This window comes from Rhagoletis zephyria, unplaced genomic scaffold (assembly GCF_001687245.7).
Source record: "Rhagoletis zephyria isolate East Lansing unplaced genomic scaffold, Rhagoletis_zephyria_1.1 Rzeph_scaffold_00006, whole genome shotgun sequence".
Classification (NCBI taxonomy): domain Eukaryota; kingdom Metazoa; phylum Arthropoda; class Insecta; order Diptera; family Tephritidae; genus Rhagoletis; species Rhagoletis zephyria.
Genome location: NW_016157090.1, coordinates 583,303 through 605,375, shown reverse-complemented (window position 1 = coordinate 605,375; position 22,073 = coordinate 583,303). Strand labels below are relative to the sequence as shown.

General features: G+C 40.1%; 1 protein-coding gene across 4 annotated transcripts; it reads left to right on the top strand.

Annotated features, from left to right (window-relative positions):
• Window position 1: 1 nt before the first annotated feature.
• Window positions 2–20,743, top strand: LOC108354138 (probable serine/threonine-protein kinase DDB_G0282963). Of its 4 annotated transcripts, none has more exons than XM_017605432.1 (3): window positions 2–595; window positions 18,423–18,867; window positions 19,380–20,743. In XM_017605432.1, exons 2-3 carry the CDS (start codon window positions 18,448–18,450, stop codon window positions 20,475–20,477), a joined length of 1,518 nt encoding a protein of 505 aa, XP_017460921.1. In that variant the 5' UTR covers window positions 2–595; window positions 18,423–18,447; the 3' UTR covers window positions 20,478–20,743. The 4 variants fall into 4 exon arrangements, with proteins under 4 accessions (XP_017460921.1, XP_017460993.1, XP_017460850.1 ...); XM_017605504.1 differs by lacking the exon at window positions 2–595 and adding an exon at window positions 8,928–10,228; XM_017605361.1 differs by lacking the exon at window positions 2–595 and adding an exon at window positions 14,912–18,288.
• The last annotated feature ends 1,330 nt before the right edge of the window (window positions 20,744–22,073 follow it).

The following is a 22,073-nucleotide window of genomic DNA, read 5'->3' as shown; positions in this document are numbered from 1 at the left end:
TTGCAACAACAATTTCTACTAGCAAGAAAAATAGCAATTGCCGCGCAAAGGGTGGCGGTGGGTTGGCTTTTAGTTGTGAGCAAACGAGCGATAAAACAAAGCCCAGTTCGAGTTTATTCGTCGTTTCAAGCGTAGCATTGTGATCGGGATTGTGGCGAGCCACGGGGAAAGCCAAGCCAAATATAGGAAAATCTTGACGCACTGCGAACGGAGGAGCAGCTACTCTGCAAGGAGAACAGTAGCAGCAGTTGCGTTGTTGTGCTCATTGTGTGCAGTGAAGTTCATATTTGTGTTTTTTAGTGCTGAATTATTTAAAGGAACATAAGTAAAATCGCGTTTTGTCCCTTTTTCTTTACCCGTGTTTGTGTGTATTTTGCGTTTGTATAGTTGGTGCGTGGAACATCAGCATTTCATCATCATCAAACCAACGAACAAATAAAAAGAGAAACCGATTGCGTGCGCTCGCGTCAGCAGGATAAGCAGAGCTCAACGCTGGCTTTTGCTCGAAACGAATGTGGCAGGTTGGTTTTGTTTTAGTGGCAAGCAGTTAAAGGACCAAAAAGTGCATTTTGCATTGGAAGAACGGCTGATACTGGTGAGTGTGTGATTTTATTTAAATTTCTTAGAAAAATATTAGTTTGAAAAGATATAATCTAATTTGAAACAGTAGTGGAGTGCACCATATTAAATAAGTCTAATTGGATTGAAAACTGTTTGTAAAAATGTGCGATTATCCATTCACAAGTTTGGCTTTTCACCCCTTCCGGTTTCTGTTTAAGGTTTAATCAGTGTGCAGTGTTTCGATGTTCGGCTTCAGGGCATACACATGGTTCCGGCAAATTGAAATTTTGAAATATTTTCAAAAGTAAAGCAAAGTTTTTACTAAAACAAAACGATTTGAACAAAATCTGGTAGGAAATATTCAAGCCTTGCTCTTGCATTTCCGGTGGGTGATTATAACTTCACTGGTTTTAAAGAGGTTTTTGGCATAACATAATCTTATTGGAAAAAAGTTTAATTTCATTTCTTAAATGTAATTTTTCTCCATTTGATATATTATTTTACTTATATGAATCAATTTTTAATCAGCAATCGACGTTTTTTCTCTTAAAGCCCCGAAAAGTATGCTTTGCAAATTTGAGGCTTTGTCATTTAAGGCATGATTATCTGCCATATTGCGGTTCTCATCGATTTCCTGCCCACACAAATTTATTTTGCAGTTTGCTGTCTATACTGTCGACAAGCTTTGTTCCCAGCGCCTAAAGTTACCTCACACATGCACACACCCCTAGCTTAATGCACACCACGTCATGCAATTGAAGCGGCATGGCTGAGTTGCTAGCTTTAATCGTTTATGAAATAGCACAAGGCGCTCTCCGCGCTCTACCCATCAATGCGCAATTTTTAAGTCCGCCTTCAGCTAAATACATACTTCGCTCTACTCTGCGCTCTTTCTCTGCTTCTTTGTTGTATCAACAGCCGCCGCATCTACACCCTGCTGAAGCGCTACAGCTCGGCTTTACATAAGACCCACCACCACCCTATCCAATGCCCCAACCAAGTTGGCTTCAACAAATTCAATGCACACAGCGGCATCTAAAACGAGTCTTATGACTCGTCCAGCAATTTGCCTCCACCTAGTTTCGAAACACGTCGCCGAACTCGTGTTCGTTCATTCGTTTGAGCGCTTCGGCCACTCCTCATTTTGTTTTTAATTCGTTCCCCCATTTGCCGTACTCTATCGACGTAGGCTTTCTTTGCGCTCAATACCCTGTCGTCAACTAAATGACTATTTGTCTGGCTGTCCTTGCTAGATAATATTTTGTGTTCGAGCGCGCGTTTTAATAGCACTTTGTACTTTACTTTTTCGATTATGACATCAACTTGTCTATTTGCCATGTCCAGACCGAGACAAATACAAACATAGTACATACATACATACATATATACAAATGAATGTAGCAGCAAGTTGCTATTCACGCTGTACTAATTCCCCCCTGCCACATGCTCCAGCTTAAGGTGGCGCTGAGCGCTTCGCCTCAAATGCCGTTTTGAGTCCTTACGCGCGCCTTTGTCGTTTCACGACGATTCTAATCACGGCCCCACACAAACATCCTTATCTACATATGTGTTGTCACCACAATCCTAATGTCTTTTTTTGTTTTAAAGTACACCTTTACTCCATTTTTTCCACTTGTCTACCCAACTGCTATGTATATACTCCTGATATTTCTCTCTATCTTGTCGCCTTTTCACCTTTCCACTTCCTCTCCATGCTTCATTGCTCCGTGGCTTGTCATTTAATTGCGCTTCGATTTGTAGCTCGACTTGCTAGCCGCAGCTTTGTTTTGCTTGTTTCCAACTGCTTTGTTGATTGTACTTTGACTTTAGCGGCGATTATCCTTGTGGTTGCCTTGTTTCAGCATTTGCTTTTGTTTTGTTTTAATTTATACAGTTGCTGAGCGCTTGTGCCTGGCACCGACTGTTTTTTTTTTGTTTGACGTTAGGCTGCGGTTTTTCAGGCTACGTCGTCTCAATTCCACCCACACTCCAACCCACACTTTGTTGCGTTTTGTATTGTTTTTGTGTCCTCGCTTGCTATTAATTTGCTATTGATTAGTTTCAAAAAGTATCGACTGCGGTCTGCATAAGCAGAAAACACTCAGCGACTTAGCGACTCTTATGAGCTCATTTTAATCCTCATTTTTGGGTCAAAGGACAGCTGAGTATTCCAGTTCGTGGTATATTATAATGTAATTAGCGGATAGTTTGGAGAAGAGAAGAATTTCGGCTGGTGAAATTTAATATAAGCTCAAGCGAATTGAAATGCTAGGCCTTTATAGAACTTAAATACTTGGAATTCTAGCCACATTGACCGATATATCGCCTTTTAATCGCAAATTGTAAATTAATTTATACCGACAAAAATATTAACAGGGTAGACTGGTTTCCAACGGATAACAGTGAGACTTTATAAACTTGAGCTTAATAACACTCTAAACCAATCGTCATGGTAAAAGAATGTATCTTAGAGAAAGTTCTCAAACAGCTATTGGAACGTAAGAATAACAGGCATATTCTGCTTGTAACCGAACATTTTGTAACAAGCTAATTTTGTTACCAACAATTGTCACCACTGCTTGCAACCGCAATTCTATTTACCTTGGTAACGTTTTAATTTATTCAGCAATTCAGCAATGGAGTTTTGTTGAAATTCTGGTGTTGCATATTTCACGGGGTAATATTTTGTTACCTGCTCATGAGATGGTAACAAAATTTACCGGTTATCTTATCCAGAGCATTGTCAGAGTACAAGTTTTCGAGACAGAACGTTGATAGCTTCTTGAACCTCATTATTGAGTTGATACATATCCAACCTGCCTGACTCCACCGGTTCTTACTTACTTAACTTAAGCAATTTTTATTTACACTTACAGTTAAATGGCTTTTTTTATCTTATCGACATTAATTAGTCCAGTAGTTTAAACTATTTATTTGTTAGGTCAGTGTATATTGTACCAAAAATATGATTGATATGGAAAAAATCTGTGGACTTAGACAGCTTTGATATTTACCGACTCATTTGTAAACACTCTCAGGTTTTCAAGAGCTAAGAATTTTCCTCAGTTTCGTCCAATTTTATTCACCGAATCAACCTCCATATTAACAAAAAGAAGTTGGGTAATTTATTTTAGCAAATTTTGGTGAAACCCTGACCTATTAGGGTATTTAAAGGAAAGTATTTACTTAGAGAGAAAAATGGTTATACTTAAAGGAAATATTGAATGGCTTTTTGAAGGCCTTTGTTTTATTTTCTCGGTAAATAGTCCTGATAGATCAACTTTCCCCTTAGCGATGATCCTCACACGAGAATCACGTATCCTCCGTCATCTTGCGTAATTGAAATTTTGTCTGTCGTGAACGTGCGTGAGTTAAATTTTCCCGCACAATTCGTAGGAGGTCAGACTGCAGTTGGGTATTCACGTCGATGACGAACCAATTCCGACGGTGAATAACCCGAAAATCCTCGGAGTAACTTTCGAAAGTCTGCTCTCCTTCTCTGCGCACACAACCGTAATTGTCAACAAAGTACAGAGCCGCAACAAGCTCCTCAAGTCGCTAGCCGGCACCACCTGGGTTGAGGACAAAGAAAAGTTGCTGGCATCATACAAGGAGATTGGCCGGCCAGTTCTAAACTACGCAGCGCCAGTCTAGTCGCCGGGGACTAGTAGGACGCAGTGGATGAAGCTGCAGACAGTACGAAACACTGCACTACGGACAGCTACCGGATGCCTTCTGATGGTGCCACAACATCACTTACATGACGCGGGGCAAATGCTCCCCGTTAAGGAGCTCAACACAATGCTCTGCAAGCAATTCTTAGTACGGAGCCACAGACGTGGATACCCAAACAGACACTTGCTTGCAGAGGAGCTCTCGCCAAGGTATGTCAGAGGGCATCTATACGAACTAGCGCACGAACTTAGAACACGAACTGGAAAAGTGTTCCCTACATAATTTAAGTACGTTCTGGATATGAGTCTCTAGGTCGCCAGGGTTGTTCCTACTGGAGTTCGCCCTGATCTTCAAACCTTCAGTATGTCGCCTAACTCCATGATAAAATTTTCGGGCGTTTTTCCTGTCGGCCAGCATTTCAAGCTCTTCGCACTCACGTATGTCGGCCTCTCTCTTCTTATTGCGCCAAATACGTCTCGCTTCCCTCTTCAGATCCCTAAAGCGGTCCCACATAGCGCGCGTTGCGCGTGATCGCAGCGTGGCCCTATAGGCGGCATCTTTTTTCTCTGTAGCTTCCTGACACTCCTCATCGTATCAGTTGTTCTTTCGGGCTCGCTGAAATCCGACTACTTCTTCGGCGGCGGTACTAAATGAGCGGGAGATGTGGTTCCACGGCTCGCGTATTTCGGTTTATTGAAGAGTGCTCTCAGAGAGCAGGTTTGTGAGTCGAGTGGCGAATAAATTGGTCGTCTGTTGTGATTGCAGTTTTTAGACGTTAGCTTTCCTTGCATTGTTGGGCGGACATTTTTTGCTGTGGTCCGAGTCGATGTTTGGCCCTCGAAGTGTACGTAAGTCTAAAACACTGGAAGCATGCCTTCCATCTATCACAACATGTTCGATTTCGTTTCCCGTTTTTCGATCTGGAGACAGCCATGTAGCTTGGTGGATCTTCTTGTGCTGGAACCTAGTACTTCATATTACCATGTTTCGGGCCCGGCGAAGTCGATCAGCCTCAATCCGTTATCGGACGTTTCGTCGGTGGGGCTGGAGTTTCCGACAGTGGCACCAAAGATCCCTTCCTTACCCACCGAGGCATTGAAATCGCCAAGCACGGTTTTTATATCGCGTCAGGGGTAGCGCTCATATGTTCTCTCCAAGCGATTATAGAAAATATCCTTGGACGCCTCGTCCTTCTCCTCCTTCGGAGCATGGTCGCAGATGAGCGAGATATTGAAGAATCTCGTTTTGATGCGGATTGTGGCTAGACATTCGTCCACTGGGGTGAACGCCAGTACGGAGGGTCTCACACGTCACAGACGTCGCAAGGCTCCACGCTTACCAAACGGGTGTTTTGTCGCTACCCAGAGGATACGTGGATATACATAAATATCCGGTCGTTGTGATCTGAGCATAAAATTCAGAGCAGCTCAACTACTTTCTACGGAGAAGCTCGCAGCTCCCTTTGCTCTCATTTGTGGCACGGGCTGGTTGGCTAGCTGTTCTGTGTCATTAGACGCCGGGCTCGAGCTTTTGTTATTCGATGGAAAATCGATGATTTAACATTTCTACAAAATTATTATTGCTGTTGTTATACTGTTGCCGCTGTTGCTCCTACTTAGGTGCACGTTCGCCTACTTCTGCACAAATACATTTACATACATACATAGTTTATATGAGTTTTAAAAATAAACTCGCAACATTCGTATTTTCATACATATTTGCTCAGCTCTGGCATTGCACTTGTGTATTCGTACGCACGTACATACATATGTGTGTCAGACTTTGCGTGTGAGTATACCTTGGCAACGCATTACTACTGATCGTGTCTTCAGCAATGATCACGGATTGTTGTATGTGTTTTTGAAGATATCGTATTCTATGTATGCAATGCACTTCGTTGCAAGTACATACTTTTTTCACGTTGAATTCGAAACTTTGTAGCGCAAAGCAGCAACACCAACAGTCTTACAAATGCGCCAGCCATCAGCAACATTAGTGATCGTGCTGATCGTCCGTCACTACAATGCTCATAGGGTTGGCTCACCGTGGCAGGGCGCTGTGCTTTGTTTATGGGTATGTGAGTATTTCCTGTATGCGTGCTGTTGGTCCGCGCTGCGCCAATTCCTTTTGCCTTCTTTGCTGGAGTAGAATAAGTAGTAGCTGCGGAGTCTGCTGTGCGTTGGTTCGTCTGCGCATCAAATGCTCTGAGATGAGTTCAGATTTATTTATGGCTTGCCATAGAGTCTTGGTTCCTTTACTTTTTCATCATTTTTGTTTATAAATTTATAGAGGCCTTATAGTGTCAGCAGCAGCAAGAATAGTAGCGTGCATGTTTCGAGGAGGTAATTGAACTATTCTTAAAATAACACCTAGGCAAACCAGAGTTCAATACCATTTGTTCGCAAGTCTGGTAATGGAATTGCTTCTCCTTACGCTCGGCCTCAAAGCAGGCAACTTTTTCACAAACCCCTTTCTTCTTCTATTCTCTGTAAGTACTAATGCTTGCACACATGTGGGTGGTTAATTTTATGGTTTGCAGCAATCGCAGAATTCCGGTATGTTATTACTAATGTCTGTTTATCTTTCTACGTATCTACATACATACATCTGTATGTATGTATGCGCATATGTACTATACATACATATGTATGTATATGTAGATTTATATTGCCTATGCACCATCCAAATGTTGTATTTTTTTCTTTAAGCAATCATTCGTTTTTGTAAATATTTCGGTATTCGGTTACTATTTTTAGTCCGAGATTAGCAATCGCACACTCTTGGAAAATCGTTTCATATCGCGCTCTCGGTTCTGCTCTCTGGCTTTGCCTCCTTTTTTTTATGTTTTTGTTGCTTTTTGGCACGCTTTGTCTCGAGAAGTCAGGCATACAGTCTTTAGTTAGTCAGTCTGGCAGTCAGGCGACCAGTTGGCCGCTTCGGCGCTGAGTCATACGCACAAATATACATACTTATGTACATAGTACATATAGGCCATTTGGTTTTGAAACGAAATGGTTTTAGTATTTATTCTGCGCTTTTATTTAATGCCACACATTGCTAAATGAGCTCATATACAAAAACAAATACTAAATAAATAAAAAAAATTTCATAGGCATTTTAATTTTTGCATTTTTTTTTTGCTTTTACTGAGGCTTCGACTGTTCTTACAAGATCGTGAAAAAGTGGGTTTTCTATGCGAACTTCATTGGCCCAGGATATGTAGTATCCTTCATTGCCTCATTTTACTCTAGAATGGTCTAACTGGAGGATCATTCTAAAGCTCATAAAGTTCGTCATGCAACATTTTCCCATTAACCATCACCCACCCCCCACAAGACCTTAGATCTTGTGTTGAAAAACTTTTCCCGGTAGCTGGCGAAGATTTGTAGAATGAGACGAGGCAGGGCTCAGCTTTTTCCTACATAGTTAACCCTAAATAGTTCGGACAAACTTGGCAATTCACGCTTTGAGGTTCCGAAACTTATACCGGTTCGGTCAAGCAGAGGTAAAAAACAATCTTTTTTTTCTAGCTGCATCAACTTTACTCGATCCGAGGTTCACAAAAATTCATTTCAAAGGTCCGTTAGCATTGGCCTCAGTAATGAAGTTCTTGCGAAATAAAATAATGTGCGCAGATGACTGTATGGAAACGGGTAGCGAGTCGTCACTAGAAAAAATTAAAAAGTTATGATTTGGGTCACCCACAAGATGAAATGAGTTTTTATTTAAATTGTCAAGTCCTACAACTAAAGCGAAATATATATCATCGACGCTTGGGAGGAAATTAAAACTGTTTAGCCAAAACCTTACGGACTTTCGACCAAAATACTGTCATTTAGTTGGTACCTCGGTTGGTGATGGTAAATACTAAATAATTATCGCCGCTAAAAATAAGGCTAATTAACAAGAGAATTAGATATTTTTTTTGGAAAAGTGTTTTTGTGAATACTCAAGTGCCCTTAAAAATTCGATTAATCGATTATTTCTCAATAATTGTAATTAATTGTAATCAATTTTTTTGGCTTGTGATTAATCATCTGATTAATTAATCGATTATTTTTTGCCATCCCTAGCTATTAATAATAAATATAATGTGTCTGCTCCCGGTGACTTTTTTAAATGGAATAAATTTTTTGTCATTTCTATGCCTAGTGGACATTCGGTGTTATACTATTAACTATTGCTTTTGCTTTCGAAAGAAACTGAGTTAAAATTTTCGTTTATTTTTTTGTGAAATTTATCTTTTTTCCTCTTCTTCGTATAGCTGCCGTTCTTATTTCATCCCTTGTACGATTAAAAATTCGTGAACATTTTCTTTCTCATATTTTGTTATTCAGAAATTCTCAAATGACTTATGAAATTCATTCTTTACATAAGGTGTTGACGTATAATTAAGCCTTAATCCTCTACTGCGTGAATTATGAAGGAGATGAATAAACAATTTTTAGCTGTGAAAAACGTTATTTGCGAAAGAAATATAAGGGAAATTGCATGAAAACAAGAGAAAATTATTGGATATTGATAAACTAACTATTGATTGACAGAGGGGAGAATGTGAATTAAGAACTTTTTTTTATTTTACAAGAACAACTTGCGTTTTTCATTGGTTTTTCTTTTTCGCAGTTGAGCTCCGGGCGTTAGTTTAAAAAAAAAGTATAACACTACTGACACCGTATATGACTTCGTATGCGGTAGAGGGTTAAGTGCTGCAAGAGAGCCTGAAGCTCTAGAAAGCTCTCTACTAACTTTGAAGTGAGAATCTAGGCGATAGACATTGGCCCTATACATATCGATAGCCCTGGGCTACTTCATCTTTCGATGACCGTCAATCCAGCCTATCTTGAAAGCCGCGCGAAAGACTATCTGAACTCGAAGAACTATCCTAACTTTGTACTAACTCAGCGCTGTCAGACAAAAGAAGTAGCGCGGTATCAACAATATGTAAGTTCTCTCTCACTGATCTTTTGGATATTATTTACAGTCATCCGGAGTTTTTAAGCGACTTGTAAAATTCAATATTTTACACTTCAAGCTCTCTAAAACAGAAATCTGATTTCATCATAGTTCAAACTTTTTTTACTTTTTTTAGCCCAAAAATCTGTAATCTCAATTAATAGACTATTTTTAAATGCTCAAGTATTTCCTTCTGTAAACATATGTACGTACTTACATACATCCATTATACATTTACTAAGTTACCTTCGCTACACCGAAGATCAGCACAAAAGTTTTCCACCAAGAAAATTCAAAGCCATTTGTAAAAAAGCATCGTTCCGATCAAGCGCAGACAAATTTCCAACGCTCAGCGCCAATTTGAGTTTCACTTCGTGTTTCAGTGTACATTCGTATCCCGACACGTCGATTACTACCTCCGAGCAGTGTTTCAGTGCCGTGTTTTCATTGAGTTTTCTACTAAAAATCCAAAGCATCAACAAACAAAAGCACAGCAGCCAGCGCAAGTAAGCAGTTCTTTTGGCGCTGACCTGAACGCAGCGCACCGACAAGCCGCCCTCACCCGTTTTTCAGCCACCACTTTGCGCGCTCGCCCACATCAGCTTGCTTCAAGTGTTGTAGATATTCCTTTGCTAAGAAAAACGTTGCGTAGTTGTTGCATTAATTTTCATTAAAAATAGAACTCAAACATCGTCTTTGTACGAGCACAACTCTTGTGTCTAGTCTGTGTTCTGTCTTTGAACGCGGTGCACGCGTCTTTCGTCGTAAACGCTGAGGTGGAAAGTAATAGCGCAAAGCACGGCAAAGACAAGAGGCGGGCAAAGGAAGTATTTAATAAGTGCATTAAGAAATAAGAAGGAACAGATAGAGGATTGCAGCAGATCCAACTTCGATCAAACTAAGCGAAGCGCCTGGTGGCACGAACAATACATATGTAAGTGAATAGAAAAGGCATAGTTCAGCAGCAGTAGCAGGTGTGAAGTGCGGTGAAGGGAGTAACAGCCGCAGTATTGGTGCCAATTTTGCCGTTTTCACAGAGGTAAGAACTATAACGCGAACTCAAGCAGGCATCCAAGTGCTGCCTGCCTGCTGTCTCCCTGCGTTAGGCGGATGTGAAAATAAACAATCATTCAAGCACTACGCAACAGTTTAGAATAATTGCACACAAACACACGCTCACATTTGTGGTGGCAGCCAGCCGCTAACGCTGCTGCATTCCTACGTATCATTTACAACAATTGCGACTTGCTGCGGAAGGCTTTTCCATTTTCCAATTTTCGTATTTTCCTTGTGGCCTGCTTATATGAAGGCGTAGTGGCCAACAGCTTTCAGCCGCCAACCTAGGCTACTTATACGCACGCACACACACGATCGCATAGCGGCCAGCGAAGTGAACTCTCACTCTCTCGTACGCCTACAAGTGCCTGCGCTCTGCATAATTTTTTAGATGCTCGCGATCGCTTTCGTGTCCGCTTTCGCTTGAACTTTTTGGCCACCACATCTTGGCGTAAATTCATTTCGATTTAATTTTAGTCCAAGGTTTAAAGCGTTTGTGGCTTTTGTGCGCGATCACTCGCTCGTTCGCTTGTTCGATCATTCGTTCGGTTGATCGTTCGTTTGGCTAGTTGTTTGGCCTCTGCTCACTTGTACACCCTCTCGTTCCCTCCGACACACACATCCATAATACTTGATTGTTGGCTAACTGTTGGTTTGTTTAATTTGGCTGTTGGGTTGCGTATACGCGCGTTGATCAGCAAAAGCGAAGTGTAAGCGTTCATCACTTCGATTTTGAATTGGAATTTCGGATTTGCTGTTGGCGGGTGCGTGTGCATTACATATCCATACACACATGCATACATACTTGTACATTTATAAAATATGTGTGTGTATATTTGCTTGCGAGTTGAAGGTGGGGTTGGAAATAGCAACGCATTTCGAAATCTCCGCCCTATGCTTTGGGTTTCTTATAGTGTGTGGTTGAAATTTACGACTGCGGTTTGGGAATTTTTTCCCGGGTATTTATATTTATTTAAAGTAGTTTGAAGACAAAGCTGAATGCTTTTCTCCACTGCTTCTCGTGTTTCAATGTCTTGAGTAGTTAACTTCTAATGCGGCTTTCCCACGTTACCGTGAATTACTTTGTTCGCTCCCCCAATTACGATCGCGAATTCCCTCATTCACCACGGGCACATTCTTAATTCGATTTGACTGTTCTGTGTCTCTGTGTTTTTTTTCGGTACGAAATTGATGCAAAATGTAAGTTATTGCTAAATATTTATAAATTTCTGTATTAAATTGGTGATATACACATTTATTATTATTCTCATAAAAAGTTCCAGTTTTGATTCGATAAATTTCCGATTAAAATTAGAGACGCAAGCGATTTGTTCGTAATTCGCATGGTAATCGGATGGCTCTCAATTTACATATTTTTCCATTTAGCAGAATCGGATTCGAAATCTTTGAAAATCTAACGCCAAATTTTTTAATTCAACGTCTTTATAGCACTTTCGATTTGGCCTCTATAATTAATTTTTGCAAAATTTAGAATCAACAAAGTTACATATTTTCTAAAAAAAAAAATGCTGAATATTTCGATTTAAAAAAAAAAACATAAAATAACTTCTTTTAATCAGAACCAACACAAAACAACGCATACGGAAAACATGCCAGACTAACTGCCGTCACTTTTGTAATTCTCCAAACAAGTTTTTGCAGGTTATAGCTTAATTTTTAGTATACAAGCATGCATATGCATATGTATGTTTGTATACTTTTATTTTATTAATTGTAATTTTGTTAAAACAACTTTAATTTTCTAAAAGTCTACAAAAGTTTTTCTGTTGGAGACTTAAGCATTCACTTTTGTGGCAACCTAGTTCAAATTTTTGGCTTTTGAATGCTTTGGTTTTGTTGAAAAATACCGAAGTGCCGCACCGCGTTAACTCCTCAATTTTTTTGTCCCCAATTCTAATACGCAAAATGTAGATTAAAATTACTATTCTTTGTAGCATAGGTTAATTTGTGTATTAAATGGTAAAAAATAACCTCTACAAATCTAAACCTCAATTTTTTTTAGTTAATTTTTGCTTAAGCTCCCCAACTTGTTTTGGTTTGGTAGAGCAAGCTTTCGAAGCTTTTGAAAATAACAAACCTAACTCTTGTTCGGAGAAATTTTTTGCATGTTAAAAACATGTCTCAACATCTCCACAGCCTCCAAGTCTCCAAAATTTTTTGCGATTTTTATATAAAACTCAACTGTCGTGCAATTATTATGCTTGAGTTTTCCACTTTAAATGCCTTCTTTTTAAAAAAAAAAGTATTTCTCTGTTAAATGGTAATATTTCTAATCCTCCATTTTCTGTCATCTGAAGCGTGTTATTCTCGCGTTTATGGCATTTCCAAGACTCAAAATCAATTTTTTATTACTCTTCCTTTCGTTGTAAAGTTATATTAAGGCATTACATAAAAGTCTCCATAACTCTCCAATTTTTATTTTTGTCATTTCTAGCATTGTCAATTAGTGGCAAATGACTAAGAAATATTTTTTACTTAAAAAACTTGCCTTCTGCTAATTTTTTTTATTTTAAGTATCCTCAGCGTATTGCGCCTAAGCGTTTCTCTTCTTCCATGCGTTCGATCGCGTTAATCGAACATTTCGAGCACATATTCAACAGCAAATTCAAGCGCTGCCATCTCTTTCACTCACTTGGACTTTTCTTGTTTGTGATTTTGGCTTAGCCAAAAATAAATTTCCCATTTTCTTCGCCACACATACTGTGTATGTATGTATGTATGTATGTACATACATATGTACATACGTGTGGATTTGTAATAGGAATGTATAAATAAAGCTTTAGCAGTGCTTTTCTTAGTATTTTCGGAAAATACACAGCTAGTTTTGTTTAAATTTGTGTGTCTGTATTTGCCAAAACTAAGCTGTTTTCTTGGTATTAAGAATATTCGACTGCTCATTATGCATGCATTTTTGACTCAGTTGAAAGGTTGACAATGATTCGTATTTATTATCTACAAAGTAGTATACTTAAATCGAGCTATGCAGAATTGGAGGTCCTATGCCTGCGCGCTCATCCATCTGTTAATGCTAAGTGATTTAGCACAGTCTAGCTGTATACCTTTTTTATTTGCAATTTCAAAAACCCAACAATCGGAGTTGGATATGATTCTACAGCCTTTTTTGACTTCAGAAAATCTGTTGAGATCTCTAACTCCATTTGAAAAAAAATATTTATATGTATACGATGTACATATTTGATTTATTTCACTATGTACATATGTATGTATGCACATAGTATGTAGTATATTACGTTCGCGATAGTGTAATACTAAAACTACGATGAAACAACAACAATTAGGTAAAAATACATATAAAAAATAAACATTGTCTTTATCTTGTTTTGAGGCCATGTTTTTTTGTTATTTTATAAGCTTTTCTTCTCTAATAAACAAATACAAACACACACACACACACACACTTACAATCCTTGGCTAAGTGCTTGATAAATTTACAGTTAAGTGGGCATTTGTGCTGTGGTGTTTCGAAATGATACGAGTTCAAACGCATGACTTTGAGACGATGAGCCACAATTGCATCAATACATGCAAATAGTCTCTTAAGCCTTTACTGTATGTATGTGCGTATGTATGTGTGCATGCGCGTTCAATTAGCTGCAAAGTCTTGCACACACAGGTGAATCTACTGATAAGAACCGATAACATTTTTTGATTTCAGTTTTTATCACCCCACCCTGCCGCTCTGTGCCCCAGCGGGAAGGTGTGTTTCATGTGTTCGCGTGTAGATATTGAGCTTCAACCAAAGCACTCAAGCCCGTGTTCGTTCTGTGTTGTTTTTCATTATTTTTTATTTACATTGTTTTTATTTTTCATATCTTTATCTGTATGGTTTTTTTTACTGTGTTGGTGCAGATAGTGAGCGCTTAATTTGTGGCCATCGGAGGCTACCTTTAGCAGCGCCGATTAAAACTGATTGAGGCACAAAATCGGACGTAAAAACTAGAGACTAGATACATATTTACAATGCTTTTAACTAAAATCTAGGGGAGTGAGAGGAGTTTCGGATGTGAAGTATGTATGTAGATTTGCTTCAAAATTTACTCCAATGTTAACATAGTAGTCAACAGTTAAAGCCACAGAGAACTGTTAATTCGTTTGAGGAAGTCTCCTTAGTCTAGGTTCAGACGGAGAAACTTTTGTCGCGGCAACTCGTTACTTGTGGGAGAGGGGGAAGCGAGGAAGGGGCAAGGGCACCGAGTTGCTCATGCTTCGTTAACACGCATTGTGCTCTCGTTCGTTTGAGTTATTCTAGTTGGCCGTTCACAGCTGAAACAACAATTGTGTACAAACGAATTTCTCTGTGTAAACGCGAAGGGCAACACCAAAGGAGAAATTGCCGAAAATGAGCAACAAAAGTTTCTCTGTTTCTCGATATCGATCGTTAAATTCATCGATAACTGCGCCGCTTGTTGCATCGTAAAATGCGCACTAAACAACGGTGTCCATAAATTTATGAATAATTATTAAATATATCTTTGGCGGTAACGATGGTTGAATCTATAATTATATCAACAAAATGTATCGATAAAATGTTAAATGATGTTACATGGCCGCATCGATAAATATGTATATCAACAATGCTTATCGATAAATATTTAAATGATTACATAAAAGAATATGTATATGAAATAGTATACCGATAACGATAACGATAACCATACAGAGTATGAAAAGGCTACTGACGAATCTCTACGTTAAGCTGATTACAAATTCCAAAAAAATTATATTTCGCATCTGAAGGGACATTCTCTGACGGTGGCTATAAAGGGGAGAGATTTTTAATAAGTAGACCTAAAAATCTTGGTCTTGATTGGCAATATGTATTTGGATTTCATAATTTGGTTTTCACCAAATAAGAACGCTTCAGTAAATACTTTATTCCATACCGAATCCAATTTCTGCTCACAATTCTTTAGTCCTCATCCCATCTTTTTTTTTCGATTTTGTTCCATGAAATCGTTTTTATCAAGGTGTAGTAATAAAAGCCACGTTTTTGCTCGTTGAGCACAAAGGCAATCTTTCATGAAAAAAATACCTGTCTTTATTTACCTACCCCACTTTGATTAAACTTGAAAGTTTTCCGCGCGCTTACGACTCAACCCCAGCAATTGAAAAAAAGCACCTCATAAAAATTCACATATACATACATACATATTTACAAATCGAATATTTGCGACAGATATCTAATCTTCAAATTGAAGTCGACGAAATAGTGGCGTCAAAAACTCACACTTACACACACACACACAGAAACCAGTGCAACAACGAGCAAAGCAGCTTAGATATTTCTTTATGAGTAAAAATTCAAGTTAACCCTATATTAATCATTAGCGAATCGGTGGAAAAAATTAACAGTGTGCAAACAAGCCACGCAACTGATAGGACAGGCTGAGGCGTGTAACGACAGTCAATGTAGGGGCGGACGTATTGTGGGAGGCCATTCGCTTGATCATTACAAACCATACTTTTGTATGAACAAAATAAAACATACAATGACGAGCTTAAAAATCTACATAAGTACTTAAAACAAAGCATTGATTAGAAAATAATAGATTTTGTAGCAGGGGGCATTGTAACTTGAGAAAATATTTTTCACAGATACATAGCTGCCAGCTAGCTATACAGATATTTTACACTGTAAGACGCGCTTCAAGTCCAGTTTGAAAAATAAGAATAAACTAAATAGAAGATTTTATTGTGAATGCGCAAACAAAGCGCGGCGACTGTGTATTTAAGATTGCAACACGTTGGTAAAGAATAAGCGGGGAGGGTAGGATTAAGTAGGTTAACAAATAAGAGTAGTAGACAGACAGACAGCCAGCCAGCCAGCCAAATGCAAGAGGCGCACCACCATCCAACCACACACAACCCAACCTGCCACGAAGGTGGCTGACACTTCGGCGTGGCGACAAGTGGGCAAGACTACCTGCACGCAGAGTACGAGTATAGGAAAAAAAAATTAAATTAGGCTATATCAACTGATAGCGCGCGCGATATACATATGTACGTTCCAAAGCCAGCTGAGTCAGAGCTGCGCTGGAAACTATGTATGTATATGTAAGTACTTTTGTTACACTTGTATGAGTTTGTGCACCTAAGTTTTATAGCGCTGGTCTGCGTGAGGTGTACGCAAACAAATACTCAGCCCGCGACGACAACAAAGTTTAAGATAAGATTGAAGCGCTGATAGGCTGATATGTACATATGTACGTAGTGGGTTCTTTCAAAAGGCATTGGAGAACAATTCAGCAATTTTAAGTAGCAGGTGAAGTCGTACCTACATATAATGGTAGAGATCTATGTAGGTATATTAGAGTCAAATGAATGGTTTAAAAAAACTATGGATATTTGCTTAAACTCAAAAAAGCCTCGATAGCCCCGAGTATCGCGAAACTTAAGAAAAATACCCTCGAGTTCGAGTTTAAAGGTCTCAAGTGAAATACATTGTATTTTGATTTTGCCGAGTGAGAGCGAAACTCAGCCCTGTATATATGTGTATGTATTTTATTCACTAAGATGATCGTTTTACTTTGAGGCAACTATGGAAAGTTAAGCTTGCCGACAACAAAGTTGCACAGCCGTCTTTTGTCAACCCAGAGAGCTCATCGGGGCTTCTCGTATTTAAATCAGAGGTGGCAGCTATGTATGAAAGGGGCATTCGACTGGCAATTAGTGTTCTACGATCTAGCCGTTAGTCGACTGGCGGTATGGACAACAGCACTTCTTCAGCTGGCCAATCGCCTACTCTCGGTTCTGATAGGAGCTTTGGTCGGACACTATACACTAACCCCCATTGCCGTATCTGTGCTGTTTTTGCAAGATTAAGGTTCATACATTCGGCTCGTATTTCAGCGGCACCATCGAGGAATACTCTGGGGTGGGTGATCATTGGCTGCCTGCGGAACTTCGTTTTTAGCATTCAGCACTTTTCTCAACAACAACTACATATGGATTATCTGCGGTTACCGTTCTAGCAAAATCGAGTTATTAAGTGGCAACACAATAGACAATATAAAAAATGTCTAAGTGTATCCTCCGCGAGGCTGCCGTCTAACCTTACCTAACCTCACCTCAATGCATACATACGTATGTATGTATGAGAATGTATTTTCAGAAGTTTTCATTCCGTTTTTCATTGTTCATAAGCAATTTTTTGAAGTAATAAGCTACATTCGCTGGCCTCTTCAGAACAATCATCTTATACGCCACCCTCTGCCTTTCGCCAGCTATTCAAGCGCGTCATCACCGTGGCTACGGCACAGTTAATGCCTTGTAAAACAAGCAAATATACGCTAGCACTGGCTGACAGAAAGGGTGGACAAGGTGTATGTATGCATGTATGTAGCGTGCTAAAATTTGGAGACGCAGCAAAGCGAACTACGCCACAGACCAGAGACTAAGCTCAGCGCAGCTACAGTTCGTCCCAAAACCAAAGCGAGCGCTTATCATAAAATTAAAATCGTTATCATTATCAGCAACGACGATAACTCGTCGAACGCTGCATATGTGTGTGTGTCCGCTTGCAGTTGTGCCAGTGTTAGTACGAGCTCGAAAGTTACCGTTTGTTTAGACGCTTAACTGTTTTGGGGCTAAATATTCTCATTATGTGTGCTGCGCCCTGCTTTGGCTTTAGCTTTGGTTTTTGTCAAACGTTTATTAATTAATCGTCAGTAAAGCAAAAACAAAACAAAAGCATATTTATTAAAGGTGAAAAAGCGCACGCTCAAGAAAGCAACGTAAAACAAAAAAAAAAACAAAAAACAAAGCGCTTATGTGTTAGTAAATGTGCGTATATGTGTAGCTGGATACGCAGACAAGCATGCAAGTTTCACGGTTTTATCACAAACTCGGTCTACTACCGTCAGGCGGCTACAAAAAATACTCGTCTAACTGTCAGTTATACGTGCTCTGGGCCGACTCTAAACGGCCAGTCCGTTTCACACAGCCCGCAGCTCAACAACGCACACGCTGTGGTTCGTTAACAGCCGCGGCCCGGCTCTACTTGTAGATAAACTTTTTTAAGGCTCAACGCAAGCTTATCAAGCTAATCTTTTTTTTTTTTGACTATTCTCTCTGTCTTATTTCATACTCCTGCTGCATTTGTGTGCTGCGTGCCGCGTATTATACCAAATCTGCAGCTTCAAGACGTCTCACAAAAAGCGCATGAAAATGGAGAAGACTCCCCGCTACACGCAACGGGAGCGCAATATGGTGTTGGGTTTTGCCGCTCAATATAAGGACGTCATCGAGAATAAGCGCACCGATGCCGAATCGAATCGAAAAAAGGACGAAGTCTGGCGTCAAATAGCAAAAGAGTTCAACGCGCGTGTCTACCACCAACGCTCCTCCAAGCAATTGCGTCAACTGTACAAGAATATGAAGCTGCTGTTGAAGAAGGATCTCTGTGGCGAAGGCAAGGGCAACCGCACATTTATGGATCTGTTACATACGCTGTCGCAGCAGGAGTCCGTGGCGCAATACATATCGGAACAAATGTCGCCGAACGGTGGTAGCGGCGTGGGCAATGGCAGCTATGGCGGCAATCGACAGCACAAATACGATGATGACTACGATGACTCAAAGGTGAGTTCAAAATGAAAAATGTAAAAAGATACTAAAATATTAGCATGATAAGTGTGTGCGGGCATGGAAGGGTGGCTAGCAATGAAAATGGGGTGCAGAGTTGTTTTAGGCGAGGCTCTTACTTGCAGTTGGGAGGTGGAAAGTGAATAGTAGCTAAGTGCTTGATAGATATGTGTTTAGACAAGGGGCTGTAGGCGTGCGATTGATAACAAGTGCGATTTACCAGCGGTACAGATTAAACTGGGAGCGAGCGATAAAGCAGAGCAGCAACGAGTACGCGAACTGCGGAATAGATAAGAGAGTTATTGGAGATTCCCGTAAGTTAATAGCAATCATAAGGTTTAAGAAGAGTTTTCGGCTAAAATCGCTTGCTCGCTTGCGTTAGGGTATGAAAATTTATAAAAAAAAAAGATTTCAAAACGCAGTTAGAGGATTTAGAGAGGTGCTTCAATCAAGTTTCTTCTACTTCTACTAATCTCGGCTTTTTGTATTATTTTTCCATTCACCTCCAGAATCCCTTCCCACAACTCGCCGCTCTCGCCTACGATGGCATGGATCCCGACGTGATTGTCATAAAATCCGAGGACATTAGCGACAATGATCAGTCGCAACCGCCTGAGGACATGGACGACGACGATGGAGATTGCCTGAGCTCGAAGGACATACCGGAAGTTTGCCTCGAGGAGGAAGATGATGAAATATTCGCTACTGATTTACGCCAATCAACACCCCTCCCGCCAGCACATACGTCTCAACGTGGTTCCTTAACCGCAAATGGTCCACCTCCGCAGCAAAACGGCTCACAGCAGCAGCAACAACCCGAAGTGACAATACAAAATGTTGGCGGCATACGCGTTGGCAGCATTGGCAGCTTGGCCAATTTGAAGGCGCTACAAAATGGCGTCAATAACTCTGCGCTCAGCATACCTAACAACAGCGGCGGCGGCGGCGGCGGCGGCGGCAGCAGCCACAACAATGCCGGCACCAATAGCAACGCACATAGCAGCCATCATAACGGCCGTCAAACGCCCAGCACACGCCAACAGGTGAGCGCCGAACAGCAAGCCGCGCAGCAATTGCTACTCAACGGCCTTGGCTTGAGCGCCGTGCATCCGCCGGAGCCGCCACTGCCGCAGCTGCAGCGCGCTACACATACAGGCAACCACAACAACAGCAACAGCAGTCTTATCAACAGCACAAATCAGCTGCTGCTGAGCTTGAATGCCAACGCCGGCTATGCTGGCTTGCACAAAAACAGTCACAGTCATGGGCACAATCACGGTCACAGTCATCACAACGGCCATGGGGGCAACGGCGGTGGCGGCCTGCACAATCACAGCAACAGCAGCAGTGGTAGCAGCAGCGGCATCGGCTTGGGTACCGGCGGTGGAGCACACAGCGGCACTAATAGCCGCAATAATGATTATCTAATGTCGCTGGCGATAAAGGAGCGCGAGAGAAAAATTGACTTGTTGAATGCACAAATCGAGTACTGGAAGACGCTTACGAAGAAGTTGGACGCTAATGCGGCGCATAATCCGACGCCAGCGTGCATGTGTCATTTTCCCGGCAAAGTGAATGGTTTGCAAACGCCGACAAGCAGCAGCTAGTCCGATACGGAAGAGGAGGAGGAGGAGGAAGTTAAGGCGGAAGAGGTGGTCGATGAGAAGAGGAAGGCAAGCGCAGTAGACGGCAAGGTTGCAGATGAGGCGCTTGGTGCGACCGGAATGATTGAAAGCGATGCGGCCGCTTTGGAGCTCAATGCGCAAGAAGTGGCGGGGGAAAGTGGTGTGACGGCGAAAATGATGAGAGATGAAGTGTTACGCGCCGCTGGCAACTCGCTTGCATCCTCCTCCTCCACTGGTAATGCGGCTGGTCATACAATGAGCGAGGCTTTCAAACTGGCGGCAGAGAACTTCGAAATTCTCGAATTAGACGCCTACGCGGAGGAGATGGAATTCGATGATGCGGAGGATGTGGCATGTCTGCTGGTGAAAATGTATAAATAGGGGCGAAGTCAAAAGATGCACAACCTCAGCTGGAGAACGTGCAGCTTTAAGAGTGTGCGCATAGCAGCTAACTTTTAAATTTTAGTTAATAAGCGTATAGATTTGTAAGTCTTAGCGTTGCAAGTATTTTGTGTCTAAATATTTTTTTTTTTTTTGGTTATGCGTTCCTCACTAAGCATTTGTTTTTTTTTTGTTTTCGTTATGCGTTAAATATGTAGTTCAATAAATGCAAAATTTGTGTGTCATAGCTTGTAAAAATGTATTAAAAGTAGCAAATGTACAAATACGGTTCCTAATCTAGTCCTCTTGTCTTATAAGAAACAGGAAGCCAACTAATTTTTTTTTTACATACCTACACACATAAGTATGTAACTAAAAAATTTTTTGTTTTGCCAAATCGAACCCTAAACCAAAAACAAAACAATTTCAAATGAAATCACTTTCAAACCAAAAATATTGCATGAAGTTGCCAATTATTACTGATAAAATTTTTTTTATTAATTACGTTTTTAGCAAGAATTTTTCTATAAGTTTTAGAGCAAACATAAGCTATTGGTCCGAATTCTTGTTTACGTACGAATTGAAAATTTGAAATATTTGATTATAAATACAATAGGAAAATTATAAATTTTCGATTCGTACGAAAACAAGAATACGGCCTATTATCATCGCTAATATGTATGAAGTATTGTAAGTAAATATTTATTTAAAAAAAATTTATATCTTTTGGTATTGAAGTCTGTTTATCTTTGGATATAAATAAGGTTAAAGGGAAGCAGCTTGGAATACTAAAAACCTGTAAACTCTTCATATGTGCCCATAAATTTAGAATATACGTATATGTACATCTACATGCTGTACTCATTTATAGAAATAAATTAACTTGTATTTAAAAACAAAAGGCATGAATAAGCATAATTTTTTATATTTTTCATTACATTAATATCACTGCAACAAATTTCAATTTGATTAAGCTGGTCAAATAATGAAAAAGTATTAAAGGATTTGAAAAAGTTGGGGCCTGCAAATGGCGAAGCATCTGAAACGCAACTAATGCCAATGTTGACGAGTCGTAGAATTTTTCCTTCCTAATTTACGAATTACGCAATGTGGCTGAATATTTTGACTGCTTTTAATGAATGCAATTGGTCTCAATGCCATGACTTTTCGAGTGTTGTACTCGGTATTTTTTTTTTA